This window comes from Nothoprocta perdicaria, unplaced genomic scaffold (assembly GCF_003342845.1).
Source record: "Nothoprocta perdicaria isolate Ctin4 unplaced genomic scaffold, notPer1 scaffold_64, whole genome shotgun sequence".
Lineage (NCBI taxonomy): Eukaryota > Metazoa > Chordata > Aves > Tinamiformes > Tinamidae > Nothoprocta > Nothoprocta perdicaria.
The window spans coordinates 1,910,009-1,921,059 of NW_020455910.1; the positions used below are offsets into that span (position 1 = coordinate 1,910,009).

The 11,051-nt window shown below is 38.6% G+C and overlaps 1 protein-coding gene across 1 annotated transcript in view; it reads left to right on the forward strand.

Annotated features, from left to right (window-relative positions):
- The first annotated feature begins 2,873 nt into the window (after positions 1–2,873).
- Positions 2,874–11,051, forward strand: part of MTDH (metadherin) — a 40,973-nt gene continuing 32,795 nt past the window's right edge. The window contains exon 1 of the mRNA XM_026050008.1: positions 2,874–3,051. Coding sequence (XP_025905793.1) covers positions 2,874–3,051 — 178 coding nt within the window. The remainder of the gene's footprint in view (positions 3,052–11,051) is intronic.

Genomic DNA, 11,051 nt, shown 5'->3' on the forward strand with positions numbered 1-11,051 from the left:
CAAAAGCCTCCGGATTTACCAACTGATCAAATATAGTAAAAATGGTGGCAAATGCCTAGGAAAAGATGTCAAAACTGAGCTGAGATTGAAGGAAGAATCTGAAGCAGAGGAACAGATGTCATAATGAAAGGGGAAGCTAAGGAAGAAGATGAGACAGGAGAGAAGAAACCAGGTGGGTGAGTGTGGAAATGAGCTGAAGAACATCGTTGGTCAGGGAGATGAAGTAGCTGGATCTGAGACTAGTCCTGGCAGAAATCTGTCAGACTGAGTATTCCCAGTCTTCTATCTCAAGACCATTTATCTCAAGACTCCTTGGGCAACAGGTGATGTGTGTCATGGTGGACCATGTGTGTTCCAAAACAAGTTTGCTGCCCAAAACAGATTATGAATAGAGATGGCTGAAATATTTAATTCTAGTAAATGTACCATTTCACTAAGGCAGTATGTTTTGACTTGTTTTCAGCTCTTCCCTGAGAAAGGCTGTGAACGTAGGTGTGTGTATGTGTATGTGTGTGCCTGCATTTCTCTCAGACCAGTAGGAAACACATTGACCCAACACCACAGCACATTTTACAGTTGTGTCCTTCATTCACGCAGCTTAAAAATGAACCTCAAATATTTTCAGTTTCCTCCTGGTATGAAGAGAGCTGAAAAGCATAAGCTTATGTTCACAGTGCCAGTGCATTGGGAACCACAGGCTGGAGAGGCCAAGATACCTGGGTAGAGATGTGGGCAGCTGGCAGTAAGGAAAAATGATTGACTGAAAGGGATTGCTGTATTTCTTACACTGAGTCACATTAAGATCCCACTGCATCTCTGAGCCAACACTAATTTGGTTGAGAGACCAAATCTTGAGGAATTCCCCACCAGTTTGCTCATAACCTTGCAGAACTTTACATTGGTTTCAGGAGCAATTTACTAATGGGCAGTTTGTAAGGTTTTGTGTTCAGATTTTCATAGTCATGGCTAAATTAAGAATTATTTTGTGAGCTCTGCAAATAACAGGCTACCATATTTTCATGAAACTGAGGAGAAAGGGAATGCTAACAAAGATAAAAGAAAGCTTTCTGCCTATCTAGAGAAAACAGTAGTGAAAATGTCGATTTCCATAAAAACAAGACTAGAAGAAACTTTTAGTCAGGTGTGTAACATTATTGATAACTGAATTCAGAATATATACTGACTCCCTGACCTGAAAGAATGCACAGAAAATTTGTAGCATCCTGAAAAACATGCATTTTACTGATTAGTCCAAAGCGGGGGGGGGGGGGGGGACACCCAAAGAATACAAGTATTTAAAATATTTCATATATTTCATGTTTATCCATGGTATAAATTTAAAAGTGCCTTACTAAAGCTTCCAGAACTAATCTTTAGTTTCTTTGAGACTGGGTTTAGAACAAGAATGAAAGAACAACCCATGTTATTCACTGATAGACAACGAAGTCTTTTAAACTAAGTGGGTGATGTGTATGCTTAAAGGCTTCTATTGGTCTCTGGTGGCAGAGGTTCCCAGGCACCAAGCCTTTCCTGAGTGGTCAAAAACAGGGCTTTTTTAAACCTCCTTTAAGTTCGAAGCTATTTTCTTTCATCGTTTTCTGTCCACCCCTGCCTGTTCCCGTCTTGGGTTCATGTGAGTGCAAAGTGAGTTCTGTGGTATTGCTGCCTTGTGCCCAGAAAAAGCAATGCTGTGCAGCTAGGTAGTGTCCAACAGAAAAAAAAAAATCAGGGAAAAAAAAAAAAGGCATGCTCAAAATATTCTTCATTTTTATTTTAGGATCGCAAAATGGTTTCAGTCTGCTGGGCTACTGTCAGGAAGCCATAATCCAAATTATGCAAATATACTTTAAATGTAGGATAACGTATTTTTATTGCCTATGGACAAAATGTATCCCTTCCCCTCTTAGCTGGCAACTTTAAAACAGAGCTAAAGAAATCTTTGGGATGCTCTTGGAACCATCTCCTTCTTCTCTGCAGCCCAGTTTCTGGGTGCTTGACCTTCAGTTCATAGGCACGTGCCAATATAAAGCCCCAGAGTGAGTCAGTGGGATCATTTGTGACACTTTCCTTCTTGACATGATTTCACGGTTTTGGCAAGCCTTTAATCCTCTCCATTAGGAAATGTTTTAATTCCTTGGTTCCTAGGTTGTTCTTTTGGTTTAAAACTTCCCCTACTTGATATCGTAAGTCCAAATATCCAAAGCTGCCAAAGAGCCAAAGGTGGGAGAGAGGCACAAAAGGGGCAAGGGATATGGCACACATTGCTGAAAGAGGACACTGAATAGCCGAGTGAGAGGACTGGCTGCAAAGGATTTCAGTTTCTGCATATTGTGTCTGCGATCAAGGATTGGAGGTTTAATAAACATTTTCAAACCAAGCAGAAGGGGTAGGATGTATCCTCCTATTACAAGATTTATCAAGAAGAATGTAAGGTCTCTGAGATAAGGGTATCTTTTTGTACATTATGCATCTCAGCCAGTTCCTAGACCATGATGGAGCCTCACTGTGCAATAGTAATAATAAGCAGGCAGTTGGACTATGCAAGGAACACTTAAACAGTTAAATACCAGACCAATTTTTATTCTTTTGGCATTTCTGCACCTTCATGGAGCTTTCAACAACATCTGCTGAATGCAGTTCCAGATGTGTATACCTGATGGGAATGTGCGTGTCTAAAAATAAGCTAAAGAGAAGAAAAAACATGTTTCCAAAACAGTCACATTGCTAATACTGAGTAAAAGCAAAAGCATTCTCTGCATGCTCCTCAGAAAGCAGAAAGCAAGCAGGAGTCCCCCTATTCTTTCTGGTAGCTTCTGGCTGAGAGGACTAATGCACAGCTCAACAGGCTTGAGGAATGGGCAGAGAGGAACCTCATGGAGTTCAACAAAGGGAAGTGCCAAGTCCTGCCCTTGGGGAGGAAAACCTCCATGCACCATAGCAGGCTGAGGTCCGACCAGGTGGAGAGCAGTTTTGCAGAGAAGGACCTAGGGATCCTGGTGGACGAGCTGAATGTCAGCCAGAAATACGCCCCTACAGCAAAGAGGGCCAACAGTAGTCTGAGCTGCAGTGGACATGCAGCCACCATGGCAGCAGAAATGGTCTGGTGAGACGCATCTGGAGTGCTGTTTACGGTCCCAGCATCCTCGGGACAAGACATGGATTTACTGGAGCAAGTGCAGGGAAGGATTAAGGGACTGCAGCGTCTCTCCTATAAGGAGAGGCTGAGAGAACTGGAACTGTTCAGCCTGTAGGAGAGGAAGCTGAGGGTGGGTCTGGTCCATGTATATAAATACCTAATGGGAGAGTATCAGAGAGATGGGTAGTTGAACCGTGGTTGTGGAGTTTCCAACCTTGCAGATACTCAGGATCCAACTGGACACAGTCCTGTGCAACGTCCTCTAAGTGACACTGCTTGAGAGGGGGGATTAAACTAGACAATCTCCACAGGTTCATTCTAACCTTAAACATCCTGTGATTCTGCGTTTTTGTGAATCACACTTATTTTGGACTTCTTACACATAGTCCAAAACTTTGGTTTCAGCATCTTTCTCCAGATTCCACTCATCTGGTTTCTTCTACTTGGTGAAGTGTTTTCTAAGTGACATATGTGTCATCCACATCACTATCAGCACTGGATAATGCTAATGATGTTATTAAAACAAAATCGATCAAACAGGTGTGAATTTAGAAATCCTATTTGCTAAATCATAGAATCACAGAATTATTACGGTTGGAAAAGACTTTCAAGATCATTGAGGCTGCATGTAAGCCCCTCAACACCATACTGTTAAACCATATCCTTAAGTGCCTCAGTGCTTTACTGCAACTTCCCAGTACCACATTCTGTATTCCCAGGCAGTGCTTTCTTGTTAAAATGCCATGTAACTGATTAGAATTCCTAATAATACAAGCAAATAAGCCAATTTTACAGCTTTTTATTATTATTCATGTAGCTCTCTCTCTTCCCTCATACCCTAACAGTTGTGAGCAGTCATCATGATTAGAGTGAAGGGTGCACAAAGGATTGGATGAAAGGTTTTTAAGTCATCTCAGACAATTTTCTGGTACTTTAAGTCTGACTGTCCTTCATTTCCCTAGTCTTTCCTTTTCCAGGACTGTAACATCTTCTCTTTCCACAGAATTAGCTACTGTAGTTCCCATTTTTTYAGGAGAAGCTAGTTCCAAAAACTTTGATTTCTGCTGTAATTATTTCTGGCATGGATAGTTAACAACTTATACAATTGCAACATGTTGGAAATGTGCCAGATGCTCCTTAGCCTAGAAAACAGGATACTTCCAAGTCAAAAGCAGAGTACACAAAGTCAAATCTTCTTTCCTTATTTCAGGATGTCGATCTTCTCTAAAACATGTAGCAGTTGGAGTCTTTTTTATGCTTTTCACACCCAAACCAGTCTATTCAGGTATTTGGAACTTTACAACAGTAACTAAAAGCAAAATTGCAGAGGTGCCCAAATGCACAACATGAACAGAGCTCCAGTGCACTGAACAAACAAATGATAATGATACATGAAAAAAAGTCTTTGTTTTGCCCTGTGTATAACACAGACAGGATAAAAGCAAGATCTAACATATACATAGAGTAACTATAGTAAAGGCTAGTGAATATCTTTTTAGCTATATATTTCAGTCTCTGTTTCCTTTACTGCTATCCTATATATTGTACTGAGATATGTTTAACAAAAAAAACAAAAAACAAAAAACAAAACAAAACAAAAAAAAAAAGGTGAGAATGAGTTGTAGGAATACAGAATTAGGAAAAGGCAAAGGCAAAACTGGAGGGATAACACTGAAATGAAAAACGTGGAAGAATCCTTGAGAATAGGAAGATATAGAATGGAGGTAGGTCAGAGGACAAATGATGTTGCAGAAAAGACWATATATGGAATAGGGCCAGCAAATACGGAAAAACACCTAGCATTCCTTGTGAAGCACGTAGCATGTCATTTGTGCCGTGCGGAATAAATCAACCAGCTACTGGCCTTTTAAAAATCTCTTCCTTTCATTATTATGTTAGTGCTGCTGAAAGAAATGCAGTATTTCAGAAGGATTTAACTGAAATGATGTCAGGGGAAAAAATGGTTGCCATGAATAAAAACATTTTAAATTATCAGCCAGACATCATTATTATAAATKCTATGCAATTGTTAGAGACACTTTGGCTTCTGCAAAATCGTATCACCTTGGTTTTCAACTGAGCTTCATTATCTTGTGAATATTTTTTTACAAATTTTTTATTTCTTTCTTCATGCACATGCACTACTGACATTCTGAGAGCATTTCCTKATTACTATTCACTAGAATTCCCCAAAGAATTTCCCACACATCATGAGAGAATTTGAGCATACCATTATAATGCAGGAAATAGAGTAGCTATTTTAGACATGGTAAAAATGGAGCAGCAATCGTTGAAAAGTCTCTATAAATGACACGTAATAGAAGTAGGTGTCATAAAAACTAGCCTTTAGAGACTGAATATTTGGCTTAATTTCAAAGAGACTTTAAAAAAAATGGGGGAAAAAAGAAGAGAGACAAGAAGACATGCACAATTTTTGTCAAGAGACCATAGGCAACTAAGTTAGACTCTGAGCACAAAGATTGCACCATAGCAGGTAAAAAGCTACAGTGTTGTTCTGTGCAGTCTGTGACATTTATGTCTTGCCAATTGATGGATGCTGTTGGGTATACCTTGAAAAATCCGTGGAAAATACGTGACTTTTTAGGGGTTTTTTTTTTTTTTTTTAATTAAGTGTTTGTGGCTGTTCACATTAGGGAGGCTGTAAAATGCTTCTGAAAGTTGGATAAACCAAAGAATCAATTTATGGTGAATTTGGTAAAAGTGGAGCTAAAGGAGGATTGAAAGTATTTATGAAATTAAGTTGAACTCCTCACTAAATTTTAGATAGATAGAAGATTGGCAGAAAAATAATAGATGTTGTTGAAACATTTCAGCTTCTTTGCAATAATATATTTTTTCGGAAATGTCAGAACTTTAAAATACAAAGCTTTTCTTCAAAGATCATTTAAAAAAGCATCTCACGTTAGCATAAGAAAAGAACAAGCAAAAGAGATAACTGGAAATGAGGCAAAAAATAAAAACAAATAAAAGAATTTCACATTGGCCAACACTGTGTTTCCACCATTTCCAAATATTTTATTTTTCTTTGTCCCATTGTTTTGATTTTTCTCTCAGACTGAAGTATCCACTTTCTTCTCAGCGTTCGTTTTATTTGTAGTTTTAATTTTTAGAGTCCGTAAATACTATTTTGTCAGCAAAACTTAGTACTTAGAAGGCTGGAGCGTATGATGTGCAAAGAGAATCTGAAGGGAGTTGGTGTTGGTTAGCCCAAAGAGAAACCTAAGAGAGATTTAGCTGCCATCCTTAGTTAACTAAATGAAAGTTATAGAGGAAACGGTGATAGACTCTTCTCAAATGTATAGAGCCAAAAGACAAAAGGCAATGGCTGCAGGCTGCAASAAGAAAAATAAATTCAAGGTGTCTATAAGGTTAATATTTTTCTTGTGGAGCAGGCACAGAGATGGACAGAGATTGCCGTGACAACTTCAAAGTTTAGGTCTTGCAGTTAATGCATAGAGCTTCATAGGAATACAGGTGCTCTCTTTCAACCTCTATGATTTTTAGGGTGAGCTTGGCTAAAGTCTAGGAGGAAATTTTCAGGAGCAAACACTCCTTTCTAYGCTCATGCTACGAATTTTAGGTCTGTGTAGGTCTACACAGAGAGATAAAAGAGGACAGAGAGCAAATGTGAACGTTCCAAGTCCTTAACCTTTAGCTTGCATCCTGGGTTTGTTTTGGACCACTCAAGCCAACTTTCCAAACAAAACCCAGGCAGAGTGCAGAGTGCTCAGCATACTGTAGAGCAAGCRTTGTTGCCAAAAGGATAATAAGGGCAAAGTCTGTCTCCTTCTGACCTACACAATCTTCCAAGACTGTTTGCAAAGCCTTTGCACCCTCCAACATCTTCACAGGTACTTACAACACATACCAAAACCTACCATACATCCCTCAACTTCCTTCTGGAAAAAAAACTTAGTGTGGTAAGCTGCAACACAGCCTTCATGGTGTTTCAAGCAATCTGAACCCAAAATAGCCCTCAAAAAAATAGCAGTTATGCCATAGAGTCATGCRGACGTCCCATGGTGCCCAAGAAATCCAGAATCCTACTGAGTATGGACATAGTCCATCACGTACAGGAGAGCCCTCCGCAGCATGGGCAAGGGTCGCTGTGTGCCAAGCAATTCCTGGGGCTCCCTTATTTGGCAACATAGATATAACCTTTGGTGTGATCTTCCAGGGAGCCTGGTTTCAATAAGTGTTAAATGAGGCCCATAAGGCTTCTGCATAGCGATGATTTAGATCTGAAATAGATTTTAAAATTGTCTAGACTCTTTTTTTCCTGATTATTTTCTGAAAAATCTAGTTAGGTAAATACTCAAATTAAGATAAACATCCAAATCCAAGAATGCCAAAACAAGAATTTAAACATTAGGAAAAGGCAGATTTAGCACTRACAATTCAGACTTAGTTCATATAAGTTGTATTTATTACTCATAGTCTCAAGAACAACTGATTTTTTTTTTCTATCAAGGGACTACAAGGTTTTTCATCTACTAAAAAATGAACTGAGAAACAAAACAGGTCTTCCCTGTCGTAGCTGCCACAGCCATCTCCTGATGCCACATGAGCCATCAGGAGAACAGAACCCGTCTCCCAATGAGAGCCCAGGGTGCAGGTCATCAAAAGCTCACTGAAACAGAGACATTTCCCTCAGTAATTTCTGTTTCTTTGAACTAGAGTCTTCCAATTTCATGATGAATATTGCAGAAATTAGCCCAAGATTATAGCCTAATTATTTAGGGCAGGAACAACCCAAAGAGCTTGAATATGTCTGCACTGATGTCCCTGCTGCTTGCTACTAGCTAACTCAGGTACTGACAGCAATGTACTCGGCAGTGCAAAAGGCTAAGGTCACAAAAGAGCCTGCACACTTTGATTCAATAATTATATTCTTATCAAATAAACCACAGTTTTGAGCTTACTTAACTCCACTTGTGTGAACAGCAACCACTTCTTGATTAAAATGCTGTACTAGGAAAACTGTCTTGAATATAAAATGTAGCTCTGAAAACTCTCAAAGATAGATGGTAAAAGACTTATTACAGGAGTTTTTAACGTACAGCCAAAAAAAATACAGAAAACAATTTTGTACAACCAGAGATATTAGTTAATAGACCTGTAATTCTGTGTTTGCCATCTGTTAATTTAAAGGGTTTTTTTTTTCCAGCAGTGTAGTGAGTCTTTGCATATTTATTTTTCTAAGTCCTTAGGGCTGACAGAATTCTGAATGTGAAGAGTCTCCTGAAGTGTTCTTCACCTCCCAAGGTACTCTTGGGCTCTATCAATCATAATGACAATTTAGCTTTGATGGCTAAATACTATTCATGTCAAAGATTTAACGGGAGCAGACTTACCTTTTGAAGGGGAGTTACATTTATAATATTGTCAGAATATTYCTGTATTTACATGATAAAGTTATATAAAATGTGAATTATAAAGAAAAATAATTTAAAATTAATAAAGACTTTGAAGAACACAGTATTTCTTAATACTGAATTTTTGATTTAAGATTCCGTGTCAAGTCAAAAAAAATGAACCTGTCAATAAGGAAAATAAATATGGCGAACTTCCAAGGTCAAAGCTGGACATGGGTGATTTGTCTTCAGAAATCCTTCCTGAAGCACTACATTAGGGGAAAAAAATGGCTTCAGTATTTGGTGAAATCCTTCACCACTCTTTCTGAGCTGAAATCCTTCGCCACTCTTTCTGAGGAGAGGAGGTCATTACCTCAGGTCCCTTTGCTGTRGTCCAGATGAACATGTTCTCAAGGGAGAATTCTTCTAGCATCCCACATCTTCCCTTGGCAGCCCCTTTTGAGCACCACCCAAAATACATCTCCCCCTTTTCCTTGTCTCTCAACGCTAACCTTAATCCTACACCTATGTAATGTGTTAGATCACCAAGACTTGCCCAGGTGAACATRTTCTCTGGGGACAACTTTATCTGCAACCCAGAATTCTTTAGCAGAACTTTTGATCCTGTCTCCAAACGGAGCTCTAAGCTTTGCCTATCTCCTGAGCCTAAACTTAACCATAAACATGAAACTSTGTGTTGGCAGAGTCTTAGCCCAAGAAACCCCAGCCTTGGCCCAGATTAATAAGCCCTTAGTGGATAATTCTGTGTGTCCCTTTTCGAACCCCTACACAAATCCAGTCCAAATAAAGCTGCCCACTTCTCTTCTAACCCTAACCCTTACACAAACCTAAAACATTGCCTGAGATTTAGTACAAGACCCCTGTTATGGCTGGGCTCAGAAGAAAAAGATTTGTCTCTCTACCAGTCCTAACCCTAAGCCTAACCCAGACCCTATCCACTGGACGAGACTTAGCCCTAAATATCCCAGCCATGTCCCTACAAATGTGTCCTTATAGAGAATCCTTCTTCCCAACTCACCCTTCCTTTGACAGCTACTTTATAGCCCAGCTCCAAGTGGAGATCTCCACTTATTTCCTCACCTAGCAGAGGGATGCTTTTCCAGGCAGAATCCTGTGTGCGAATCATCCCTTCCTTTGGTGGCCATTTCCTAACATTACCAAGGATGGTGATTGTTGGACAAGACACTTATTGTTGTTACCTACCTCAAGATAAATCATGAGCAGGAGTCTGAAATAATATTATTAATAATAAACTTACATGAATATAAAATTGTGAGTGAAATGGAATAATTTCTTTATTTGATGGGTAGAGTTAGCACGTGTATTCCTGCCATTTTGAACAAGACACCAAAACACAACCTTTCTTTGAAATATTTCAATAAGTTATAAATGGCACATCGATTTATTTTTGCATCATAGTAGTTCAGAATAAAAAATTTTTATTAATTCCAGACTAATCTGTTTCAGTAGCATAAGAAAACTGAAACAGGCCATTTTCAAGTTACCAGTCATCTTTAAAATCTGTTTCCCGTAATTGAAGTGCTATTCAAGATGAAACCACTCGATGGTGCCACAGAGCTGTATTTAACGAACGCCAGTAGCTCTTAAATTTGATCGCTTTGATTTTGGAATTCAGCTCTCATCACTTTCTTAGAGCACTGGTTTCCCTATGTAACTTTAAAACTAACAATAGCTATTTTTCTATAGCTTTTATTTTAAATCCATTCATTGCAGCTGAGCAACGCCTTCAGGTTTCATAGGTACCTTTTCTTCAGTGTATTTTGAACTAAATCTACGTGATTCTTGTGGTGCCACCTCTATTTATACAGTGTAACATCTTAACCAAGGAAACAACTGACAGAATAAGAATTTATTTGGCATGTTAGGGTGGCTGAGTAGCACAACAATCAATGCAATGGTAGTAAATATCTTCCAAATAATGTGTACAATGTATACTGAAGCAGAAAATGATTACTGAACCCTCAAAAACTTTTAAATCATATAAATACTCATGTACAAAACAGCTCCTGACTTTACAAAATAAAGTTACCAGCTATGTGAAAACAGTGTAAGCTGTAATTACGCCGTTTATAAAATAATCTGGTTTTACTACATTTTAAATTTCAAGTACTTGATGAATTTTTCAATGCAGTAAAATAAATATTTTTTCTAGCAGACCATGAAATGAAAATGTTTTGTATGAAAAAATGGAAGACTTCATTGCTTTCCAGCAATCCTCCATTGCAGAAGAATCAGCTTATTATCACTGTAAAATCCCCGGACAGAGAGAGCTCTTTGTTCTGACGGATAAAATTTTGCAGGAACTTTGGCTGTTTTGAGACTAGGTCTTTGGAAATCAAGGCCTCTGGGATGATGTTTTTGCATAYGTCTATACCTCACATAAAGCTAATCATTTAGCTTGATGTTAGTGGAAAGCAAGATATTCTGAAAATATGCTTCTTACAAAGCAACTGTGTTACTATGTTATCTGGACTAGTGTATTTAGGGGAAAAAAAAAA